Here is a 27,034-nt window from a genome sequence, read left to right on the forward strand (position 1 = left end):
AAAAATTAAGTTTGGAAAGTAATGTATGGTACTTGAAGCTGTATAATATATTAGGAGAAGGAAAGATTGCATAAACTTGGTTTTAGTATGGAAATTTAAAGCCCAGCTGGAAAGAAGAATAGTTTTTAATGATTGATGTAAAATTGTTTTGCCTGTAATTGTTTTTATTGGGTATTTTTATTGACACTATTGTGGCGGATATCAAGTGATGTTGAATTTAACTATGGCAGTAAGATTTATAGTAAAGAGATAGAACTTTATAGAAGAATGGACTGTAAAGTTTTTAATATCGATGATATGGTAAAGACTTTAGTGCACCTAAAAGACTATTTGCAACAGAGAGATACTACGGAGTAAATATGGGACTAAAAAGTATTATTCAGCATTTGAATAATTATTGATCTGATATTTATACGTTTGGAGTTTATCTATATGAGTTAAAGTGCGATAGTTTTAATAGTCTAGGATTGTTTGCATAAGGTAGATTATGATTGTTTGTATTTTTATACCCTGTACTCAGCTCTGGGAAGTCGGGGGGGAGGGGAAAGGGAGGGAGGGGCTGGGGAGGGCTGGGGAGTGGGAAGGGGGTGGGAGGGGAGGGGGTTGGGTTTTGTTTTGATAAAATGTATTGTAAAACTTTTCAATAAAAAAAGAGGAACTCACTGTTTGATGTAGGGAAATTTATAGAAAAAGGGAAATACAGTCAGCAAGAAAATTTGAACAGTGAGAATTTCTCTTGCAATCTTTTATTTACCAAACAAAAAATGAGAAACATTCCAGTTGACTGAACATTGTATGGAAAGAATCTGAGTGATTTGTCCAATAGGGATCCAATACAATGTCTGCAGGGTAACACAAAGAGGGCAAAGTGAGATCTTCTGATAAACCGAGGGATACAATGAATATCAATGATTTATTAAACTTGTATGCTTCCTGACTCACAACATTTCTGGGTGCTTCACAACAATCAAACAACACCATTGCAATGAAACAGCAAGACAGCAAGCATGACATTCCGGATGCAAAGATGCTTTTATGCATTTATCTTTAAATAAATTGATTAACCAGGGGGACATCTGACTCCCTGCTTAATCTTCAGCTTTTTGCTAAATATTCTATTTAATCCAAAGTAAGCTTTACTTCTAAATGACACCTCTCTTATTTCATTCAGCAACCAACCACATACACACATTTCATAATTCAGGCTGATTGCAATCATCATAAGCTTTATCTAAATCAACAAATGTACAATTGACATTCTTTCCCACGTTCATATACTTCTCAGTGACCTGTTGAACAGCAAAATATGGTCTGCATGTTCATTATCTGGCATAAGGCTACATAGTAACTCCCTTATTTTGTTCGTTGTTGTAGCTCATAGCCTTTCCATGAAAAATTTACCAAATACTTTCCGAGGTGTACTTGAAAACAAATCCTTCTTTATAGTTCTAGCATTCCTAATACTACTTTTGCCTGCATGTAGGAGAACAATAATAGCATTCTTGGAACCATCACACACAGACAGTCATATCACACATATAAAACAAAGCACACAGCACTCCAGAAGCAAACTAAATCCTTACTGTAATTTAATACAATTACATTGTCTATATGTGCAATGTTGCCCTCTTTTCAACATTCCTCACAGCATTTATCACTTGCTTTTCATCATTTTTTTTGTTGTGCTCTAATATTTTTAGCTTTTGTTTCAATTGAATCTTCACATACTGTATTGCTATCCTCCCATTTCACAAATCTCTACAATATTCATTTTACAGTAGGATTATCACACATCAATTTCATCCCGAATAATTTAATCACTTTTTAAAAATTCCATTCACACTTTTGGAGGCTTCTCATTTATTCCTTTCCATCTACCTCCAAAGCAATATCTTTTTTTCATCAAACTGCTTCCTTTAATCTTATCCATTCCTTGTTCTTTTTGACTACAGTCTTCACAACAGTATTCTTCTTTCTATACCTGTTACAGTATGCAATATCTGTCTTTCATTTCTTTCCATAATTCCATAATTCTCCTAGATCTTGTTTTTTTTCTCATTCTATAGTTGCTTGCACTTCATTATTCTACCAAAGATCCTTTTCATATTTCTTATTAGTGTAACTCTATACAGTTCTGTGGCACACTGTATTGTATTGTTGTTCTTTTTATTATGTTTCAAGTAGCTTCTGCATTCTGTTTCCTTGTGTTTACTTTCTATGTATTCTGTTTGATAGATGTATCTGTCTGTCTGTCTGTTTGTCTGTCTGCCTGCCTGCCTGCCTGTATCTATCTATCTATCTATCTATCTATCTATCTATCTATCTATCTATCTATCTATCTATCTATCTATCTATCTATCATCTATCTATCTATCTATCTATCTATCTATCATCTATCTATCTATCTATTGTAACCATCCATCCATCCATCCAGGATTTTCACTACAGATATTCTGCTTTCATTTTTTCTTTCACATTTTTCTTCCATATCCACATTTTAGACAGATCTCCTCATGAGAGCTTTAAATAATGGTCTTCTAACATTCAGAATCTCTTATCACTCTTGTGTGTCTTTCACTGATTTCTCAGCCATTCAATGTAAGCAGGTCAATCTGTCAAACTTTTATTCTGTTTCCATATATAGGTAAGAAGAGACTTACACTTAAATCACCAATTTGGAACACAATTTTTTGGCACCCAGCAGAATAATTTTTATTTTGGAATTTATACATTCAGAATATTCTATATGTTTTCTCCTAAACTTATCTCCAGTACTTTCATTAGCACCATTCATTGCAGCTTGACATGCAACATTGTCCAACTTCCCACAAAATTCTTGCTTTCTTTTTTTTAAAGAAAATTTTATTGATTTTCTAGTTTTACATTTAAATATTTAAAAAGCAACATGGTGGCTGAGTTAATTGATGATTCAATAACATACAAGTACCCATTTTCCCCCCACTATTATTCTAGCTTTCTTTCTTTGCCAATTCGTCTTCCATGTCTATGCTTTTAAGTCATCAAATAAATCTCTCTGTGTTTTCATCTATGTTGTTTGAAGTAGAAAAAGCCATCTGGTTGCCATTTTTTTGAAAGGACTCACAAATTGTCTCTCTATTTTTCCATCCCGATGTAGTTCTCCTGAACTGTTTATCTTCTTTTCAGTCTGTTCTTCTTGATCCTCAGGTTTCTTCTGATTTGTGTAGAAAGCCTTTTCCCTTTTCCATGTTATCAGTCCCTTTTCTGGGTTTTCCATTAACTGTGTTTGTTGATCAGTTGAATCTTCTGTCATAGTATTTAATTGTTCCACTTCTTTTATTATATTCTGTGTAGTTGATTTTTTAGTTGTAATCAAAGTTTGGGTTCATATATCTAGGCTGATATATTGTTCTTTTCTGTAACTTCTTATTTCATCAGTAGCTGTAAGAATAGTTTCATAAATTGCTTTCAACATAAAGAGAATCAGTTCCTGATCTTCATCCATGTTCTCTTAGTAGTGTGTTAAGTTAAAAGCTTTACAAACAGAGAATGCAAAAAAAAAGTCACTGAGTATAGAACACAGCAGGGCTTCTCACAGCTGATATCTGTCAAGGTTACAAAAGTCTTCTCTATAGTCTGGGCTACAAGCCAAGTCTCTTTTAAGCAATAATAAGTTGTAATATCAGGTTTAGCCACAAGATGTCACCCATACCATTTAGAATTTTCTTTTAAGTCCAAAATTTTTATAATCTTTTCAGTTTTACTTCTTTTTTGTAAGTAAAAACCCAGATCTTCAATAAAAATAAAAAAATCTTTTAGTCCACAAATTTTAAAAAGATAAAAATCCACTTAGGATCAAGTTATTCTTGCAATATTTTAAACTCCCCTGGATAGTCAGTTGCCGCTGCTTTTAGAGGGAGGGATAGAATCTCCCTTCCCTCTCCACAGGGGTGAAAGTACTTTGAGCAGCTTATACAGGTAGAAAAAATAGTTAGGATTTAAGAGAGGTAGATCTCATCCAGTCTCATCCATGATGCTTTGTAGTTGCCTGATGGTAAATTTGATTTCGGCTGTCTGCAGCCTAGTGACAAGCCATATTTCAATGGCCAGTCTTTCATCTGCCAGGTTGGAGGGCTAACCCAGATTGAGCAGAAAGGCTACTGCCCTCCCGCAATCAAGCGGGGATCCCCTCCTTGCTGGTTGCCCCTACAGGGCAAATTTCAACCCTTTCCAGGATCCCCCAGCAGTGGAAAATCGGACATGGAAGACAGAGCTCACCTTCCAAACATCCATGGTGGCCATGTCAGCAAATTGGTCATCAAAAATTCTTGCTTTCATCTGCACTCCAATAACCTAGATGATTTATGCTTTTAAATGTGCATTGTTTAGTCTCTTCCTTCATAGTTAAAGCTACTGACATTTTTTGTCCATCTTAAATTTGGTAAATTGATACTTCCAAGTTCTTTGCTTAACAATAGTATTTGGATTTGCATATTGCCCCCCAAAATATGTGTCCTCATTTTACCAACCTTGGAAAAATGGAAAGGTTAATCAACTTCAATCCACATCAGGATCAAATTCTTGGCTGTGGGCAGAGTTTGCCTGCAATACTGAACTTTAATCACTGTGCCATCAGGGCTTAATAAGATAGAGAAGACTTTCATTAGGTTTCTTATGCCACAAACAGAGTTCCCTGATAATAGGAAAGGTAATGCAACTCAGAGAAGCAACCTAGAACTAAGGAAAAAATTCCTAACAGTAAAAGAATGAACCAGTGGAACAAACTGCCTTTGAAAATTATGGGTGCCCCAACACTGGAAGCTTTATAAAAGAGACTGGAATAGCAATAGCGTTTAGACTTAGATACTGCTTCACAGTGCTTTACACTCCTCTAAGTGGTTTACAGAATCAACATTCTTGATCCTCATTTTACCGACCTTGGAAGGATGGAAGGCGGAGTCAACCTTGAACTGAGACTCAAACTGCCAAACCACAGGCAGCCAGCAGTCAGCAGAATTAGCCTGCAGTACTATATTCTAACCACTGCACTACCGCTCTCAGAAACAGTATAGGTCTTCGAGAGGAGGGGGTTAGTGTAGATGACCTCCAAAGTCCCTTCCAACCTTGTTATTGTTACAGTTTTGGACATGGTTACTACAAACAAGTCCCCACCATCTGTTTACAGCTGGATTGGTAGTACTTGCCATGACCTCACTGATGCTTTGCCTTTCTTTTTCTGCCTGTGGGGCATTTCTTTCTCATTATACCATTTTCTCTGATGATTTTTCATTTTTTTTAGAACTGCACAGCTAATGCATATGAAATTGCCAAACTGAACAGTTGCTTCTAGAGGGATAGATGCCATTTTTTGCAGGATTGTTGAGTATGTCAGCAGTACTTATTATTTAATTCTGTTATTTTTTATTTAATGAATGAAACTCATGTTTAATATTTTAGAAGTCACTGTGCACTGCAAGATATCCCTACCAGATACCCTGAAGCAAAAAGAAGAAGAAAGAGCTGAGCATAGTAATTGGCACATGCTGAATCATATACTACAAGCATGACTTGAATAGTAAATGTTTTAATAGAAATAACACTTTCCTTACTATCAATATCTCTCGACAGCATTTTCAACACTTAATCTGAAAATTAGAATCGCAGCTTTCCTTTAGGCTCCATGTCTAAATAAATCCCCCCCTCTTTTCCTCCCAGTCTTTGAGTTTTCATTTTATTTTCAAGTGTATTTACATAATTACATCCTGAAACTTAGGAACAAAAAGAGACCACCCTCTTCATTCATTTACATGGAATGAATAGAAAATCAGTCACTGCAATACTGTAATATAAAGTAAAGAGGTTAAAGTTCTCTGAACCAGATTTTTAAAACTGCAGCACAAGGAAAAGAAACAAACTTTAGGTCAGGGGTCTTCAAACTTGGCCCTTTTATGACTTGTGGACTTCAACTCCCAGAATTCCTCAGCCAGCAGCATGCCTGGCTGAGGAATTCTGGGAGTTGAAGTCCACAAGTCATAAAAGGGCCAAGTTTGAAGACCCCTACTTTAGGTTATACTAACCTCCGCAACAGAACAAACTTGCTTATGTTCTTTTGACCATGCAAACAATTTACTTTTCTGAGAGGAAAAGCATTATAGATTTGTGGAAGCTTCCAGGTATGTGATTAAATAAATGGGAATATTTTAAAACTGGGACTGCAGTGCAGTGATACACTTTTCCTACTGGTTTGAGCCCCAAGATAGTCCATATACAATGGGTATCCAGGTTTCTCTTTGGTTTGGAAAGAGATAACAAAAGTCTTCTTGGAATGTCACTCTATGCTTTTATTTATAAATATACAGACTGAACATACAAACGGTACAGTTTTTCACAGAAAACTAAAGTACAGTACCCTGCATAAGATTTTAAGGCAGCTTCTGACAGAATTGTAAACTCAACATTCCATGCCTCTTTCTCTCATCACACATACAGTTATATGGATTATCTTCAGGGATATCCTTGGGAGGGGAACATTGGTTAGTTTATCATTGGTTAGTTTATTCCTTTTACACCTAATCAGAGCTTTCTCAAAATGGCCTAATTCTAACAAAGAGTTGTGTAAGTACCTAGTTCCCATGGCAACCAATCACTTGTACTTTATGAAAGATTAGGTTGTATGTAGTTAAACCTCCACAGCAGGTTTGAAAAAAAATAAGTTTTTTTTCCCTGAATTATTGATCCTCTCATTCAAGCTTATAATTTTATACCTATGTCAAAAAAGAGATTTCTGCTTGTGGTTTCACAGGGAAGGGAAAATACCATGCTTCGTTGTCCTTTTTAAAATCACAATAACTAAGAAGATTTAATCAAGAATCAACACCCCACCCACCCCCATTCTATAAGTTTTATTGTTTTTTGTTGTATGCGTACCTTTAAATCAGACTGACTTCTGACAGCTGCCTGGATAGGTCCCTCCAGGTTTCTTGGGAAGGTTTTCAGACATGATTTACTATTGCTGCTTCCTAAAACTGAGAGGCAGTGACTGGTCCCAGGTCTCCTAACAGGCTTCATGCTTCATCACGATTAGAACTCATAGTCTTTCAGGTTCTGGCTTGATACTTAACTATACTGCTCAAAAAATAAAGGGAACACAAGATAAGACATCCTACTATTAAATACAATGCATTGTGTTGTTTAAGTGTTCCCTTTATTTTTTTGAGCAGTATATTTCACCAAATTGAATTTCTAAAGAGTTCATCCTCAATTTGTTCAATGTTTTTCTAGGTCCCATTTAAAATCAAACTTCTGACTATGTGTTTATTCTTTCTAAACTGTTGAATGTATCTGTTCACTCTTTCACATTAAGAAGCATAATGTTGAGCATGAATATTTTCACGCTTTACCATCTCTCAGAATGTGATATATTGCTTCACAGAATATAAAGAAAGCAAATGGATAGCTCTAATGCTTGATGAATAATGCTATCTGATGTTCATACAAAAATCAATCCCACACTGTAAGAGGCAGGAATTCCCTGCTTTTATGTCACATATTGTATTTGGATTTTGTACACAATCCAACATATCTCTATTTATGGCTGTGCATGTCCATAGCGATTATTGTTAAATGTGCTACTGTTTATTAGGGACTTGACCTTCACAGTATTAGGTGTATTATATATGAATTGCAGAAATACAGATGATCACTAGACGGCAGTGAAGAAATATAAAACTAACTCTTTGTTCCTCTTTAATGGTCATTCAAATTTTTGCAGCTCAGAAAGGCCTAATTTTATAGAGAGTATCTGAGAATAAAAAGTTCTTGGCGATCCATGTAATAAGTGAAACTGAAACCTTTGGATTTGATCATCTACAAGTAAACAAGATAAAATAAAATGGAAACAATTCTGTGGGTTCTATGATAACTTCCCTCATCTAAACTATTTGAGGCAATGCTGCCCCTTCATTGGCATGAAGATGGGGTCAAAGGGAAGTTAACTTTTACAGCCAAACAGCAAAATCTGGCTGAGCATCTTTGAAGTCATTGAAGGTAAAAGAACGTGATCTCCGTCGAAGAGCTGAACAGCCTAAAGGTCTGCCATGAAGTATGTCTAAGTAAAGGTTGGACTTTAAGAAGCGTGGATAACTGTCTTGTTCCATCAAGGCATAAATTTTGTTCTGTGCAGCATCAAACGTGTTTTGCGTTGGATGAACCATATTCTGATTTACAGAGACTTTGGTATTAAAATCAAGGTTGACCTAGGGAAAACAAGAAAACATTTGATAAAGTGGATGATTATTGGTTATTCTCAATCTTTCTGCATAAAGTATTGACTTCCTAACCTATGAATTCTTACCCAAATATTGTAAATAAATCTTCTACATTCACATTTTATGAGAAGCATGGGGATATTGTCAGACTCACACACACTGAGTCCTCAGGGAGTTATATGTTTCATAAGCTTATGTCAATTGGCTACCTATTTGATAAACTATAAACACCTGCCTGCAACACCTTGACAAACTGGGTCTTTGCCTGGGATCATATGGCAGTTCCAACATACTATAGACAAATGCAACATCTGCATTCTATATACTCTGGGGCACTTTCTGGAAATCAAATTTAAAGTGCTGAGCATCCATATGACAAGCAAGTTCAACAAAACTGAAGGGATGCATCGTAGAGTTTCAGTGACAAGAAGTGTGTGCTCAAATTTATTTTTTTAAAATGAACAGAGCACAGTAAAGCATTAACAATGTTCATCACTTATTTAGTAGGATTTAGAATGGATACCTCCCCAGCTGTGCTAATGTTATATTATTTCTGAAAGATGAATAGGGTTAGTTTTAATCTTTGTCAACTTTTACAGGGAGGGGAAAATAAGTTTCTTTCCATGACTTTATTTATATGACCACCCACTTGATTGGAATGCTCTAATTAATTGCACAAATCATAATAGTCTCCTAGACATATTTTGACATGCTACGTAGCTGCTTTCCTTTCATGAATATGTGACACAATGATAGACATTTGATAGTTAACTATAAATGAAATCTAAGCCAATACATGGAGTGTATGTGTATATTTATTTATCATTACATATAATTAATATGCAATCCTTAACTCTTGCCTTTTGAACAAATATGTAATCAATGTTCTAATCTGCTTAAAGTATTACAGTTAATCATTCTGAATGTTGTTCTTAAATTGGTGATTTGTTTTATTCATTTGTCTTATCTGAAATCTTGCCAATGTGTTAGTAATAACTTGTATGTACTAATAATCGCACCAGTAACTATTGCTTCAGGAGACTTATGGAGAATAATTCTTATACAATACAAGTAGCAATAAAAATAGGGAGATAAAGTTCTCACCAAGTGAGTATTTTCACTCTTTATTCCTGTTTCATTTCTGGGATATTCTTGTGGCAGCATGTGCTATAATCTTAACCTTTTTCATTGATGGATTCATTCCAAATGACATTAAACAGTATAAAACACAATGCTATTGCAAATTTTCTGAGAAGTAAGTTTCACTGTGTGCAGTGGTTTTTGTTGGGAGAAAGAGTTGAGAATTGGAGTGGGGTGGAGGTCAGAAAAGTCAAGGGGACATGTCATGGACATTACCTTGACATCCCATCCCTGCAGATAAAATCTTTAAGGATTTAAAAGACCAATTGTGTTAAAATAACTATTTTCACTGTACCTCTTTTGGTGATTCTGTTTCAATGAATGTCTCATAAATTGCCTTTGCTTTGAGTAGAAGTTGGAAGGCATCTTTGATTTTCTTATACTCTTCACATGCCATCCAAAACTCAATGTTCTCTTCACTAAACTCGCTTCTCAAAAACTTGATGAATGCATCTAAGCCAGCTACAGAATAAACAACATGTAATCAAAGGAACATCAAATAAAACATGACAATATTTTCTCACTACTGTTTTTAGATTTTTTTAGTTAAATCTCTCCCTAAATTACACATTTTTATTATTTTTGTAAAGTTAGTCCTGGAACAATAACTGATTTGTGTGGTAAAGAATAAGCAAAAGTAATGTCCCAAACTTTCACTGTGTAGAAGTTCATTTTGAATAAACCAGAAAAGCTTTCAGAAGAATCAGAGCTTAATTTGAGAAAGGTGCAGGCTGTATTCAGATTAAAAACATCTCTAACTTAAGGACAAATCTTAGATGTGAATGGGCTGCCTTTGACTGAAAATGGCAGGTGGCATTCTCCTTCAACATGACAAAGTGCTGAAGTTGTGCGTTTTTAATATACAAGCCTGTTTTCAGTAATTTTCAGGGGTTCCTGAAAGCATTGTGCAGTTTCAGCACTTCATCAGCTTGAGGAAGGACAATGCTGTACACCAGTTTTAGTAATAGGTAGTCGGTTTGAACGTATAAGTTCTAATTTTACATAAATTTGGGTTAGAGATAGAGGTAGAGAACAGAACTCCTTCCTAACTTGAGGACTTCCTGTAATAGGTATGCCATATTCTTTCCAACATACCCCTTGTTTGGTCTAAGAATGGGCAGATTAGACTATTTAGTTCAATGTCAGATTCACTTGGATTCATTTACATATTAATTATATATGCATATTTATTTTGTAATTTCAAAAACATCCAGCTTGAGTCATAATTAAATATATATTTCTAAATGTAGTTTATTGCAACAAAGGCATTTCATATGCACCATTAATGTTACTGAATTTAGAATTGCACCACAATCCACAAATGTACTTCAATAACCCAGATTGTTGGGGGCAATTAAGCTGACTTTGTAATAATGCCGCTTGGGGGATGTGTGAAAGCCCTAATAAGCAGGCATATACATAGAATGAAGGCTACTGCTAAGCTTGTAAGCCGCCCTGAGTCTTCGGAGAAGGGCGGGATATAAATGGAATTAAAATAAAATAAATAAATAAATAAATAATAATCACATTGTCTGTAGATTTGATTGTATCTTTAGATACTGGCTCTAGATAATATTTTGACTACAGTATTTGGTTCCACTTATATTAGTGGATGAGAACCATTTTAGTGCAGTGATTAAGGCATCAGGCTAGAAACTAGGAGACCACGAGTTCTAGTCCCACCTTAGGCATGAAGCCAGCTGGGTGTCCTTGGGCCAGTCATTCTCTCTCAGCCCTAGGAAGGAAGAAATGGCAAACCATTTTTGAAAAACCTTGCCAAGGTAACTGCAGGGACTTGTCAAGACAGTCTCTGAGACTCAGTCACAATTGAATGGAAGAAAAAATAATAATAGAAATACTATTGGAAATATTTCATAGACTTCTAGCTGATCTATCGCAATAAGTATCTTAGCAAATATGAAAAAATAGATATTGGCAACAAAATAAAAGAACTGTAAAATGCAAAGAACTGCATTTTAGTCAAGTCTTATCCTTACATTTATTTTATTGCTTCTTATCACCAGTTATCTTTAGTTTTTATTACAATGTTTTATCTTAAAGTTTTCTTTAGTATAGCACAGTGCTTAAGTGTGTTTTTATCACTCTTAATCCAATACACATCTATTTTTATATATCAACAGTCATGCTATCCTATATTTTATAGAAAATCTTAATATAAATTGCAGACATGGAGCAATATCTTAAAATGAATAGATTGTTTAGAACAGAGGTCCCCAACCTTTTGGGGACCAGGGACCGGTTCCATGGAGAGAGATTTTTCCATAGAACAGAGGATGCGTGGTTTTGTGTGCTGCCTGTATTCTGCAGATGGGGCTTTGCTTGTTTGTGCAGAACAGTTGCTGGCATGCCACGGCCCTGTACCAGTCCACAAACTGGGGGTTGGGGACCCCTGGTTTAGAATATAGAATATAGTACATACAACACTGGTATAAAAAGTGCACAAACACATGTTAAGGGCTCACATTTTTCAGTGCTATGGAAAGAAAACTTCTGGGAAGTGGGGAACCTAAACAGTTAGTCTTTGCTCAAAGATAGCAATGACACAAAACTGGCCCATCTTTCTGGAGGTTTCTATTGGGTTATCAGCAAAAAGAAATAGTATTTTCTTCTGCTCTGATCCAATGGAGTTTATGTATAGATCCTACCAGTCCAAACATATGCACATTGCAATGGGCATGAGTCTGGTATTAACTCAAAAGTTGCTTGTATGCTGATTAACTCATTTGCAGTGCTACTTTTTAAAGCTAGATTTCACCAGGTTGCTCAAAACTCTGAGGCCCAGCAAGACAGCTTTTAGGTAATGCATATTGAACAATGGGCCAACAAAAGATCACTAGACATGGTAATGTGTAGTATTATAATGATATTAAATAAGCAATACAGGCATATTTAGAAACTATAACTTAATGTACAATTACTGAGAATAATTGAAAGCTGCAGCATGGCTTTGCTTGGAAGACTCAACTAGAATGTTGAGTCTAGATATGGGAAAGGAAGATGATTGGTCTGTTGACTGATGACAGCCATTTTCATTGAGTGATTTTTTTTCCTTAATTGAACTTCAAAAATTGTAATACTTTTTTTTTCATTTTCAATGGTATACACAACTTTGTATAAAAAAAACCCCAAATAATTTTGCTTGTAATATTTATATCCTAATCATAATTGATATTGATAGAAAAGCTAGAAGTTCATATATATCTTAATAGTCACAAGCTCCATTACATAATTGTTTATTGTGCATTACATAATATATTTAATATTAATATTTAATAAAATATTCACTTCTTCCTTCAATAATTTTCTTCACTATTGAAGCTTCAGTACTTCTAAGCTTTTACAGTAGTGATCAAAATTCAGGGCCATTTTTCACAGCAATCTGGCAGTCAAACTTAATAGACTTCTTCACTTTACACATGGTTAATCCTTCATCACAGAAGAATAATAATGAAAAGATATTTTGCATGGAAAAAAAATTGAGCCTTCTTGTAAAACGAAAGAGAATGTTGAACTGTAATGAAGCATAATGCTAGTGGAAAACATTGATACCAACCTTTGTGAGAAATCAGCTGGTCAAAAGATTCAGCCCATTTTTTTACAGCTTCAGGGGACTCACTACACAAGATAAAAACAGAGGCATCACCTGTTTGTGTGCACACTTGCAGATTTTCCTAACATATTTTATCTCTTGTTAATTTCAGTCTGTCATGTTTCTAATGGTATTGAATAAGGATTTCTTTGGGGGAAAAAAAGCTTCAAAAAGCTGATCTGATTTCGCTGATGTTTTTCCTATTAAATTATGAAAATAATCAATGTATTGAAAGGAAGTGCTGTCTTCTGAGTAATTTTATTGTACATCCTTAATCTTTTTAAATAAGTAAATATGTGCTTGACATCTTTATTCTTTTAAAATAAATCCATAAACAGAGCATTTTGTTTGTGTGTGCATGTGGGGGGGGGGGTGGTCAATGATCTTTGAAATGGTTTTGCACATAAAAGCTTGGGAATGAAAGAAAAATGTTCAACTGAGATGTGGTTTCAAACACTGCCGAAGACACTATGACCACAAGCTATTTTTAACATTACACAGGAAGCTTTATGATATTCAGAAATAAGGATGTAATAGCAATGCTGCCGTGACATAAGCACACAATTTGTGTACAGCAAAATAATGACTTTTTCATCAAATGCCATGCTATTTTGGAAGGACTTACTTTTTAATTTAGGAGATGCTTTTCTTTTCCTTTTTTTTTAAAAAAGCCAACTATGTCAAATTGTCCATGGCAGTCACTGGTCTTTGACATTGTAGCTCACTGAAAGGTACACCAAAAATTCTCAATCATTCTTCTGCTAAAATGTTTGGGAAGTGATATTTTCAAGTTTGTTCTGGGCTGCTTTCACAAGCAGTTGAGAAAGTTTGATTTTAGATGGGTTATAATATGTGGCACAGCCCTGGAGAAGTATGCAAAATAAATTAATTTAAACAATTTACAAAGGGAACCAATAAGGAGGAGATAGACAATAGCAGGCAAGCTTGACATCCTAGCTGAGGCAGAGCAGATTACCATTTGCAACCTTCTCAGCTGATTTCTGACAAGCAAAGTCAGTAGGTAGTTGGATTCGCTTAACTACTGGTTGACTTGTTTAACAACTGCTGTGATTCACTTAACAACTATAGCAAAAAAGTACATAAAATAGCGTAAGATTCCCTTAACAACTGCCTTACATGGCAATAAAAATGCTGATCCCAATTGTGGTTGTAAGTGGTTGTAAGTAACTCTGTCTTTTTAAACAGAAATCAGAAGCCGTTTTCACAAATATTTATCCAGTTTATAGATGGGGGACACTTAGGTTGAAACTAGTCTTCAAAATGTAAGTGAACCTATAGCTGAAAACATACACATATAAAAAGCAGATTTCATGTAGATACATACTGATGCAATGTTTCTTAACATCAGAAACTTTAAGATGCATGGACTTCAATTTCCAGAACTTCCCAGTTGGAATGCTGGGTGGAAAATGCTTTGAGTTGGCTGAGGCTGAGAAACACTGTACTAAGGAAATTGTTCTCTAATATTTACCATTTTTATGAAGGACACATAGAAAAGAAAGAAACAGAACACAAGATGTCATAAAATCAGACTAAACAACAGAGCAAAAAGGATTGTGGGAAGATGTGGTTCCTGGGAAAAAAATAGCGTATAAAAAAACCCTTATAAGAATTCAATTAAGAATTTCAAAAATTCCATAAGATCTCATAAAAATCATACAGGCATGTATCTGTGTTTGACTGGGCCATCACTAAGCTGCACAGTGGTGCAAAAGAACAGAAAGATGTTCCTAATCTCTATCAAAAAATGATCATGAGGTATCATATTAATACTCTGCTGACATTCTCTACTTCCCCTCAAATGTTTCAGTTCTTCAGTTTTTCTATTTTTGCCCTTTTTCTGCTTGCAAGTTCTTTTAGCATTTGGGGGTTGGGTTTTTGAATATTTTTCATTGTAGTAAAGTGATACTAAAAGTTGTTGAATATGCCCTGCCTATGCCAACTTGCTTTAGTGTAGCCATGCCAGCCCCTTACCAAAAAGTCCCTTGTGATTTAAACTTGGGATTTAGTTTTTAAAAAAATACTCAACAATCATCTTATTAAAATAAGCAGAAACAAAATCTATATCTTACTCATGAAACATTTTTATATAACTTTCTTAGCAGAAAAACGAAACAAAAAAGAATGTTATTTCCTGTTAAACAAAACAAAACACAGCACTACTTCCTATGATTTAGAGTTGCGTGATGGCTTTCAAATTTTGGGAGTTGAAGTCCACACATCTTAAAATTACTAAAGTTGAAAAAACATTGATTGTCAATGATGGCATAATCAAAACAACCTGTAAGATAGGCATGCAAGAGTTGTGCTGAATTAATTATGACTCCTTTACCATAGCCTTTTTAATTTATATAACAAGTCTCACCTTGATTCTTTCACTAGTTTTTCAAATTTGTCAAAATTCATGTTTGGGTGCAATTCAGACTTATGCAAAAGACTTAGCCGGTTCCTCTTTTCAAGAGACCTACAAGAAAATGAAAGTTACTGTGGGTAATATTTCCAAACATTTCTTTTTTGCCAGCTCAGAGTGCTCTGTAAAGCTCATTGCTTCCCTTTCACATATGATTCCCATAAATGTTGATGTTATTTTCCCATTTGCTAGAGAAAATAATATATTTCTTACTGACACCTCTGAATATATTTACACAGAATCATCTGCATAGGGTAAATGAACATCTTTTCATGTTGATAGTCTTTCCCGTTTACTTTGGTGACAAGAGCAGGAGGCACTCGAGAGGGAGGAAGGAATAGGCTTAATCTTAGTGAAGCTATGCTGAGATCATGAGCTTCTGATACTGTGCTGTTTAAAAATCAGATAACAAAAGAGGAAATGCAATAGCTGAAATGATTAAAATGAAACATATTTCATGATGCATTCAGCAAAATTGGAATGTATTAGCTGGTATATCGCTGCCACAGAAAGTGCTGCTTTCTTTGATAATGATGAATGATGCAAATAGGGTGATGATGTGATATTTCCTTTCCTTTCCTGTGTTCTGATTCCTTGGTTGCCATATCATAGGATTTGTACAAGTAGATGCTATCACCTCAAGAGACAAGAACAAAATGGAGTTGGAGCTTTCAGCCCAAACCACGGATCCATTAAAACTAGCATCAGGACTTTTTTTCTTCTTGCACTACTATTTTTTGTAATGCTTTATTGTGAGCATTAACTCCTGTTGACTGTCTGGACAAGCCCCCTGAATTTCCCTTGACAAGATTTTGCAGAAATAGTTTGTTATTGCCTGCTATGTAGAACTCAGAGAAGATAATTGGCCCATGGTCATCCAGCTGGCTTCATACTTAAGATGAGACCAGAACTCATGGTCTCTGTCCGAACCCACTCCAGCCCACATCTTAAGAAAGAAAGACTCTTGGAGACAAGATTTTCCAAGCAGGAACTTTTACTAAAAAATAGGAGATAGCAGGCATAATAGACAGGATCTGAGGAATTCCCTCACAGATAGATATTTTTTAAAGTGTTCCCAAGCAAACCCCACCCCACAGATCATTCGGTCAGTTCCAGGTCAGCCAAGCTCCAGGTGGTAAACCCATTGTGGGAAAGGAGAGAAAACAGTCTGTTTGCAGCAGGATCATTTCCACCCTCCTCACACATCATTCGGAGAAACAAACCAGATTCCGGAGGGTTGCATTTCTCCCTTTCCCACCCCCTGTCCTAGTTGCCTGTAAGTTGAGAGGGAATGCCTAGTGAGAAAGCAATTGATTATATTGTGATGGATTACAGGCAGGCAGAATAAACAAAGGTTACACTTAAGGGATGAAGTGAAAGCCATAAAACTCCATGCCTGTTTCCTCTCCCCCTTAGGAATGGCAGAATCCAGGGGAAGATGAGATTTGGGTTTAGCTCAGAGGACATAGTTAGAAATGAAATATAAATGGATTCTGACATCCTGCCATCTTTAAAAATAGAAGAGATCCACCTGTAGAGGAAACAAAAATATAGAAGTTAGCCTGGTTTGTTGGGATATTCTGTATGAAACCTCTTTAGTAATGTAGGTGCTCTGATGTGATGTTTATGGACCTACTGGTTTTCTGAGGAGGGAAGGTGTTTCCAAGCTACTAGGTATTGAATTGCTCTGTGGTACTTTCTAGAATCTAGGATTTCTTTTACCTTGAAGTGTTGTTCTCCTTCAAACACGATGGTGGTGGGATTTTTGGCCATAAGGGTGACTGTTGTTCCCTTTTCAGCAAACTGCAGTGAAAGATTGGGTGTATTTGCCTAAGATTTTTGGGTAGTTCTAATTCTACTGTTACTAGGTTTATGATTCTTTTAATTGGAAAAGGTCCTATAAATTTTTGGTCTATGTTTTGCACAGGGCTGTAGGGATTTTAGGTATTTTGTAGATAAATATACCATTTCTCCTACCCTGAATGGTGTGGGTTCTACTATCTTTTTGTCTGCCTGTGCTTTGTATGCTTGCCTAGCTTCGTCTAAAGCTTTCCTAATGATTGGCCAGGTGTTTTGCAATTGTGCAATCCATTCTTTCAGAGATGGGATTTCCGGTTTGTTTGGGATTAGTTCTGGCATAGGGTTGAAACTTTGACCGGTGGCTATTTGAAAAGGAGTGTAGCCTGTGCTGGAGTGGACTGCGTTATTGTAAGCAATTTCTGTGAAGGGGAGTAGGTCCGTCCAATTTGTTTGCTAGAAATTAATAAAGCATGTTAAGTATTGCTCAAGTACTGAGTTCCTGTGTTCCAATTGGACATTGGCCTGAGAATGATGACTAGATGACAGTACCTGAGTAGTTCCTAAGAGGGATAAAAATTCCTTCCAAAATTTTGATGTAAATTGCACTCCCCTATCAGATATGATGCATTGAGATGCTCCTTGCAGTCTGTAAATGTGCTGCATGAATAGTTTCGCTAAGGTTTTTGCGGTGGGAATCTTTTGGCAAGGGATAAAGTGCACTTGTTTTGAAAACAAGTCCGTAACTCCCCAGATGACAGTGTTTCCTTTGCTTTCTGGTAATTCCACTATGAAATGCATGGCTATCTCTTTCAAGGTAGCTGATGGGTTCGCCACTGGTTGTAACAGTCTGGGTGACTTCCCCTGCAGCCTCTTGGCCATTGTGCAGGTTGGGCAGCTGGCCACGTAATTTTCTATGTCCTTTTTCATGGATGGCCACCAAAATTGCCTTTTAGTTAAATGTAAAGTTTTTACAAAGTCAAAATGATATGCTGATTTTGTATCATGGCACAACTGTATGAAATTGATCCTCTGGGTGGCAGGTATGTATAACCTGTCCCCCACCCAGGGTAGCCCATTTTTGATGCTGCACACATGACTATTTTTCTGGAACCATTCATCAGTTTTCAAAGAGTTTTGGAATTCTATTCCAGTTTGGCTATGCACCTGCAGCTTTATTTTAGCTTGGGCCCTGGTGGTTACTGATGCTGCCAGTTGTTGTTTGGGCATAAGTGGTTTAGAGTCAGTGGCTCGTGTGCTGTTATATTGGGGCATGCGAGATAATGTATCCAACAGGAAATTCTTTCCACCCAGTAAGTGTTTAAGTGTGAAACGGAAGTGGTGAAGGTGTTGAGATCAGCGGGCTTTTTTAGGAGTTTCCTGAGTGTTTTTAGCACTTCCAAATTTTTGTGGTCTGTCCAGACCTGGAAGGGTATTTTATTTCAAGAAAATTACACCATGTAAGTAATGACTACCTCACAGCGTAAGCCTCCTTTTCCCACACAGCCCAACATTGTTCTTTCTCTGTAAGTTTCCTGGACGTATATGCACATGGTTGCAATGCCCCCTTGTCATTTTCCTGTAATAATACAGCTCCCACTGCCACATCACTTGCGTCTGCCTGTATTACGAAAGGTTTATTAGCATCCGGATGTCTCAGTATGGGTTCGGCAGAAAAAAGTCTTTTTAGCCTCTCAAATGCTGCTTGATATTCTAATGTCCATATCAGGGGCTTCCTGGGTTTCACTGCCCCCCCCTCATTTTCAACAAGTTCGTGAGGGGCAGGGCGAACGAAGGGATGAATTTTCAACGATACGTTCATTTGGACGAACAAAGGGATGAATTGGTGGTAGAAGTTTGCAAAACCCAGGAAAGTTTGCAATTGCTTCCTTGCACAGGGTGGTGCCCATTCTAATGCTGCCCTGACTTTTTTGGGGTCCATTTCGATGCCCTGCAGGGATATGCGATAACCCAGGTAGTCTATTCTTTCCTGGTGGAATTTGCATTTCAATAATTTGGCATATAGGTGGGTGGCCTGCAATTGTTTTAGAACTGGTCTGACTAGATTAATATGATCCTCTTTGGTCTCAGTGAAGATAAGGATGTCATCTAAGTAAACTAGGACCCCCTTATTTAGGTGCTCTCTTAGCACTTCATTGATTAATTGCATAAAAACTGTGGGGGGCCCTTGCAGTCCAAACGGCAGAACTTTGAACTGGTAGCAACCCATTGGACAATTGAATGTGGTCTTCCATTCATCCCCTTCCTTGATCCTAATGCAGTAGTATGCTTCTCTTAGGTCTAGTTTGGTAAAAAATCCTTCCTCTCAATAGGTGGGATAACATGTCCTTCATGAGGGGTATGGGATACAGATTGTTTTCACTAATTGCATTCAGGACATGGTAATCTACACCCAAATGCATAGTGCCATCCTTCTTGTCCCTAAATAGGACTGGAGCAGCCACTTTGGGTTTGGCTGGTTCAATAAATCCCCTAACTTTTTATTTATGAATCTTTCCATATCCTCCATCTCTTTAGGGCTCATGGAGTACAGCCTGGGCTTCGGGAGTTTTGCCCTAGATTTGATTTCTATAGCACAGTCTGTGGGTCAGTGAGGAGGGAGCTCATCTACCCATTCCTCACTGAAAACTTCAGCAAGGTACTGGTATTCTTCTGGTATTTCTGGTAGCCCCTTCTTTTCCCCCACTGATGCTGTCTCTGCTACTTGGGTTTGGGGGGGGCTTTGGGGTTTTAAATTTGCATGCTCCCCCTCCCAAAAGTTGAGTTGTTCTGTCCTCCAATTTATCCAGTGGTTCCATTTCTTTAACCATTCCAGCCCTAAAATCATTGGGCATTCCATGCCTGGGGTCACTACAAATGTTATATCTTCCTCATGGGTCACCAGGGACAGGTGAACTGGTAAGGCTAGGGTGGCTGATACCCCCCCCGCTATGCATTCATCTAAATGGCCAAAGGAGATTGGTTGCTTTAGTCTCCTCACCGGAATGCCCAAATTCCCCACTAGTGTTGGGCTAATGAGGCAGCGGGTGTAGCCAGAGTCTATTAAGGTTTTCACTTTGACAGCTTTGGGCATGGAGGGAGCTAATATAGTCACTGTCTGGCCGGTTATGGGTCTGATTTCCACTGAGGGGCTTTTGAGTGGCATTTTGCAGTGTGGTAGTCCTCTCTCCCACATTTGAAACAGCCCGTTGATTTCTTAGCCATAGCTGGTGGTTTCGCTGGCTTGCACACCTGCTCAGGAGGCGGGAGGGCCCATGGTTTTCCTTGGTGGTGCCTTTTCAGTAGGTCTATCTCTGCCTCCTCTGCCAGGACGTACCAGTCATTGAGGTGGTGTGGGTCCTCTTGAGGAAGGCAAGCATCATACAGGTCGTAGTTTAGCCCATCTTTGAAATGGCTAAGGAGGATGTCTTCTGGACAGTTCAGCTTTGGCAATGGCCTGGAATTCTTGTGTATATTCAGCCGCCGGGTGTCTGCCCTGCCTCACCATTTTGATTCTCTCACGGGCCTTGCGATCAGCCAGGGGTCCTCAAATTGCCTTCTCAAAGATGACACGAACCGGTTGAAGTAATTGAGTTCTGGGGCGTCAGAGTCATGCAGGTTCACCACCCAGTCTGTGGCCAATCTGCATCCAGGGTGGATTGCATGATACGGATGTGGGCTTTGTCGCTGGGGATGTCCTGTCTGTATTCTTCCATATAACTGAGGACTTGAGTTAGGAAAAACCCCAAGCATGGCAGCTCCCCCCTGAATTTCACTTCCAGAGGTGGGATTCTTTGAATGGATTGGTGCCTTTGCCGCTGGCGGTATTGCCCCCCATCCTGATCCCCATCTGTGGATCGACAGGGGGTGGGGGCTTCTGAGCTGGTAGCTATGGTTCAGTGGATGTCCCCAGTGCTACAGGTACTGGATCCACCCTATTGTCTCTCCAGCTGCAGCTCCAGGCGATGGTGTGACTGTGGGACACAGATTTCTCCTCCCTTAGAGAGCCAAGGGTTTTTTTCATTAGGTCAATAGCTTTCTCTAGGATCCAGTCTGAGTGTGGTGCATAACTCCCGTCCTCTCTGCTGACATGCAAGGATTTCTCCATCTCATGCTTCCATTCAGGTTGGTGGCTGCCCCATCTCAGGGTCACTTTCCTCAATACCTTTTCCCACTCACTTTTCTTCCAACGCCCATCGACAACTGCAGTTTGTGGTCACATGTCTTGACCACTTCTTCCCTGGAGGAATATGATGTTTCAGCTCCTGATGGTTGGTGGAATTTCAGTTGGAGGGAAGGCTTCCTTTCCATAGGGCTTTCCTCCTTCCCTGCCTCATCGTTAGACATTGTATATTTTTGCAAAGTCCCCCGGTAAGGTTCTTCTTTCCAGGTCGACTCTTAATTCAGATCCTCTCTAATGTCAGAACCCACCTCAACCCACATCTTAAGAAAGTAGGACTCTTGGAGACAAGTTTTTCCAATCAGGAACTTTTACTAAGAAATAGGAGATAGCAGGCATAATAGACAGGATCTGAGGAAATCCCTCACAGATCGATATTTATAAAGTGTCCCCAAGCAAACCCCACCCCACAGTTCATTTGGTCAGTTCTGGATCAGCCAAGCTCCAGGTGATAAGCCCTTCGTGGGAAAGGAGAGATAACAGTCTGTTTGCAGCAGGATCATTTCCACCCCACCTCATACTTTATTCAGAGAAACAAACCAGATTCTGGAGAGTTTTATTCCTCCTTTTTCCCCTATCTTAGTTGCCCATAAGATGAGAGGGAATGCCTAGTGAGAAAGCAATTGATTATATTGTGATGGATAGCAGGCAGGTGGAATAAACAAAGGTTACATTTAAGGGAGGAAGTGAAAGCCATAAATCCCCATGCCTTTTCTCTCTCCAACTGGGGAATGGCAGAATCCAGGGAAAGATGAGATTTGGGTTTAGCTCAGAGGAGATAGTTAGAAATGAAATATAAATGGATTCTGACGGTCTCCCAATTTTTAACCTGATGTTTAACCTTAGCTCTCTTGCACTATATTGCTTGTATTGTATTTTAGTTACTGTAATGAATATAAAGAAAAAGGATTAAGGTATGCATAGGTGTATACATCTATTTTTATGGAAACATTTGGCATCTAGTAGCATCCTTGACCTACAAAATGAAAGTATAAAAAACTAAACCTCAATTACATTTAATCTGATGACATTTTCAAACATTTAATAATTTCACCCTTCTTTTTCATTCTAAATAGCAAAGTTTTCTGGATACCATAGCCAAATCTTTGAGAGTTGAATACAGGTTGTATAGTACAACCTGGTTCTCTCCAAATATAACCATGCAGCTTGAGAATCTTCTAGATGGCATCAAATCTGGCTTATTTATTTAACAAATTTATATGGCTGCCCATATGAAGAGTTAACAGTGGATAAAAAATCAATGCAAATTCAAATCCAATATTTGTGTGTTGGGGGGGGGAAATCAGGTTTACATGGCTTTCTTGAAGGCTGGCAAGTCAGGATTATCTTGGGGGGGGGGGAGAGATACTGTTTTATAACATGGAACATCAAGGTGGCCTTGATGGAAATATTCAGAATCTGTTACAAAAAGCAAAAAAAGGCAGAGGTATTCCTTAAGTTTTAGGAAGAGACTCAAGGGAGGAGCCACTCCCTGAATCACTAAGGTATGAGAGAGAGGAAAAGCACAATCAGGCTTACAAGATTCTGTCCATAGAGTGTATCTCAATGAAGCTTAGTTCTAGTCTAGGACCTGTGGTGGTGCAGTGGTTAGAATACAGTATTGCAGGCAATCTCTGCTCACAGCCTAGAGTTGAATCATGAACTCTAGGTTGATTCAGCTTTCATCCTTCCAAGGTCAGTAAAATGAGGACCCAGATTACTGGGGCAATATGCTGACTCTGTAAACAGCTTAGGCAGTGTAAATCATTCAGAGAGTGCTATAAAGCACTATGAAATGGTACATAAGTCTAAGTGCTATTGCTATTGCTATTTTATGGAGTTTGTTTCCTGATGTGGACAACCTTAAAAGGCTGAAAATAAGGCAGGCACCATGGCAGAGCAGGCTTTGTAGGTTAACATTGGTCACCCAAGTGACTCAGAACATGCCAACCTGATAGATTTGGATAGACCACCAAAGACAGGCAATCCTGCAAATGTGTGGGAAAACAATTAGCTTTATATACATAATACCCAATATGACACTTTACAAACTACAATTTTAAAAAAATCTGAGAACTTGGAAATGTATTTTGTAAGTCTCCAACCAATATTCATTATTTACACATTTACATCAGTCTAGCAAAGTAATGTAACTAAGGTTTTTTGTGTGGGTGTGTTTTCAAGTATTATTGCTAAACATCACAAGACAGATGTTTGTCTACTACTTTGTGTATATGGTTTCTTTGTATGTATTCAAATCAACATACATATATACAAGAAACCACTTCCTCACTTTCCAGTATTAAAGATATGAATGTTGTGTTTACATATCCAAAAATGTACCAGCTATCAGCTGTGCCCAGTACGGAAGTGTTAACAGGCTTGCAGGAAATCCAAAATTTGCAAGAGTGCAAACATTTAAAGGGGGGGGGGAATGACAGGGAATATTTGCATAGCAATTATGTTACAGGTTTCATTTGCCATTCTGTGCTGACATTCTAAGATCTGTAAAGATGATTCCATTTTGACATACCCTTTTAATGCGAGTAGCCACACACAAGCAAACCTTGGTAACACTGGACTACTCTAAGGCATTGCTGTAAATGACTGCTTTTTTTCCTCTTTGACTGGATCTGTGACCATAAAATCCAGTAAAGAGATGTAGTTCTTAGTTGCAAATTTTAGAAATGTTGTGCTATCAGTGTTAATAAAGTGAGGAAGGAAGATGTCTATGGAGATTCTCAGTCATCCAGGTAATAGTTATCCCAAAGACTATTTTTCACGAAGCACCTGGACTTTCTTGTTTTTCTTTGAAGACATTTTGCTTCTCATCCAAGAAGCTTCTTCATCTCTGACTGGATGGTGGGGAATGGAAAGATGGAAGGAGCATAAATCTTTCCATTCCCCACCATCTAATCAGACCTGAAGAAGCTTCTTGGATGAGAAGCGAAAAGTTTTCAAAGAAAAACAAGAAAAGTCTAGTTGTCTCCTGAAAAAGCATCTATGGGAGTGAGGAAAGAAGCAAGGTTTTAGAACCACTGAATCCTGTCCATAACTACAGTTTGCAAGGGAGATATAGGGCAGCATCATACAATAAAACAGTCTGGCAGGCAAGGAAACATCATCACATATTGGTTTTAGGTACTTGAAAAAAAGAACAATGATCAATTGCCCTGCAGGATTTCAGAGCAACACTTAACAAAAAGAAAATCAAAGAATATTGGAGGATCATTAAATTAAATTAAATTAACTAAATTAAATTATTTCTTAATTGTGTTTCAAAGAACTGTCCCTTCAATAGGCAGAAGTAATATATTTTTCCCCTTTACACATTTTCTTAGTATTGTTGGCAGTCAGAAAAGAGACTAGTGTTCTGAGACAGGATTCTTTAGCAAATACGCATGATTGAAGTTGGATTTAATCAAGCCAGGGAATGTTGTTTTGTGCTTAAAGGACACATTGATTTGAGTTGATAACTTTGACTCTTACCTATGCTAACATCCATATTTTTTATTTTGGGAGAGGTGTGATGTGGGTATGTAGGCAGGTACTGAGTCATGCTTAGCCCTGATACCAGATCTTATGATAGCTGTGTAGATAGATCTTTAGTTCTGATCATGAATTAGCTAAACATCTTTCATTTTGACTTCAAAAGGAGGAACACATATCTCCATATACTGAATTCTGATCTCAATGATTTGGAACCATTTCAATTGTTACTGCATCGTTTTATTTTGCTTTTGATTAGACAGATATACTAGCCTCTTTATAGAACAACTTCTGAGACAACTAACTGAATTGCTTGGGTTTGTTTAAAAAAACATGGTTCTTTTTTTCTTTCATATTTCTATTTAAACATTTTCTACTCTGCCAAAGTCACTTTGTTTCGAGTTGGCAAGCTATATAAGCATTCTAAATAAATAAATAACATTCAGATTTTAACAGACCCTTACAATAGTATGCTTTTCTGTGGATTGACAACCTCCCAACCCATAAAATATGCATATATTTGCAAAGATTTTCACTTTGTGCTATGCATTTGACCAAATGTGCACCAGTTTCTGCATTTGTCAACATTTGTAACCTGCAATAAGAAATGGTAATTTTGCACTACTGTAGACTCCTCACTACATCTTTCTTGATTGATTGATTGATTGATTGATTGAGGGAAGGGAGTAAGGATTGAGTAAATCTTGCACTGAAACAAGAACACATTCTTATCTTCCCTGTAGCTGCAAAAGGCTCAATGGAATACATTCCCTCCCTCACCATTTCTTCTCCATTACTTTGAACTGTAGGTCAGCACTCGCCTCTTATACTTCTGGCCTTCTCTCTCCTTTTCAAAGCTACATCCTGCATGCAGTTTTTTCCCTGAGCAGCGGAATGCAGTCTGGACTCAGGTATTTTGTCATTTTTCACACTAAGCAAGAAAGTCACAAAATAAATAACATTCAAAACCAAACCCCTTAGTTTCTTACCTGCCTCCTGTGTCTGGCTTTGCCCCTTCTCTGTTCAAGGATTTCATAATTTTACAGAGAGATTTCACTCTTGATGCCGAGTTGAGCTGAGAGGATAAAACCAGCGGGTTCTCCATTTTGCATTTAAGCACTCTGACAGATTAGATCTCCCTCTGATCTTTTTTCAGTTGCACGTTAATAAAACCTCAAGGACTGGATTGTTCTTTCTTATGTTGCACTTACTTTGAATCTTGATTTGGCATGGGTTATTCAGTTTGTGAGATGTTCTCCACTACGGTCCTAGCTGCTGTGATAAGCACACGTGACCTTTTAGAGAAGTTCTTTTTTTTTCCACCCAGAAGTCATTTCTTCAAAAGAGAGATTAGAAATAGGCTTATGTTTTGCAAGTTGGAAAGATAAACATAGGCCTTCCCCCAACTTGTGGTTGTAACTTGTGGTTAGCAGATATGAATGCGATATTTGGTCAAACAAGATGGCCTTACTGAGAACTAAACAAAACCAGCCAGCAAAAGGGAAAATTAATATGATTTCCTCTTATTACAGTTTTTTTTTAAAAAACTTAAAATAGCTTAAAATAGCCTAAAGTGCTGCAAGTAGTTGTTCAGTCAGGCACTGATGAAGAGACATATTAACTTCAGCTGTGCTGTTTTGAGTGGTTTTTTTTTAACTATTTCATTTATTTCATAGATATCCAGACCTACTCCTAAAAGATCAAGAACTCTGTGAAAGAGGTTAGACTGAGTGACAAAATACAAGTGACCCTTGGATGGTGAATTTTTGATCAACAGTCTTTCATCAACAATTTTCAAATCAAAGTCTGGCTTTTACATATATTTCCTTCAAGCACATATTGTACCCACTTAATATGACCCACAGCTACCATTTTTTATCCTGTCTGAATAACAGCTCTACAAAATGTCACCAGAATTTGACTCACAAACTTTGTTGTTGATTTTTACAGTTACTTTAGAACTACATGAGCTGGAGACTGTGTAGTATGAAACCCAGCTTTGAAAAGTTTGAATGTCAGAAATTGCATTTTGTGTTGAATCTCAGAATCCTGTTTCACATCCTGTAATTTCTAACTATGCACAGAAACATTTGGTAAAAATGAACATGTCTTACAGACATGCATATCTCATCTCTCTATTT

The 27,034-nt window shown here is 37.4% G+C and overlaps 1 protein-coding gene across 1 annotated transcript; it reads right to left on the reverse strand.

The window, feature by feature from the left end:
• Positions 1 to 6,230: 6,230 nt before the first annotated feature.
• On the reverse strand, positions 6,231 to 26,207 carry RGS18 (regulator of G protein signaling 18). The gene is made up of 5 exons (XM_081322670.1): positions 25,883 to 26,207; positions 15,383 to 15,481; positions 12,961 to 13,022; positions 9,682 to 9,848; positions 6,231 to 8,234 (listed from the first exon to the last, which is right to left on the reverse strand). Exons 1-5 carry the CDS (start codon positions 25,996 to 25,998, stop codon positions 7,977 to 7,979), a joined length of 702 nt encoding a protein of 233 aa, XP_081178796.1. The 5' UTR covers positions 25,999 to 26,207; the 3' UTR covers positions 6,231 to 7,976.
• Between the last annotated feature and the right edge of the window lie 827 nt (positions 26,208 to 27,034).

The sequence above is a fragment of the Vipera berus genome, assembly GCF_964194415.1.
Source record: "Vipera berus genome assembly, chromosome: 3".
Taxonomy (NCBI): domain Eukaryota; kingdom Metazoa; phylum Chordata; class Lepidosauria; order Squamata; family Viperidae; genus Vipera; species Vipera berus.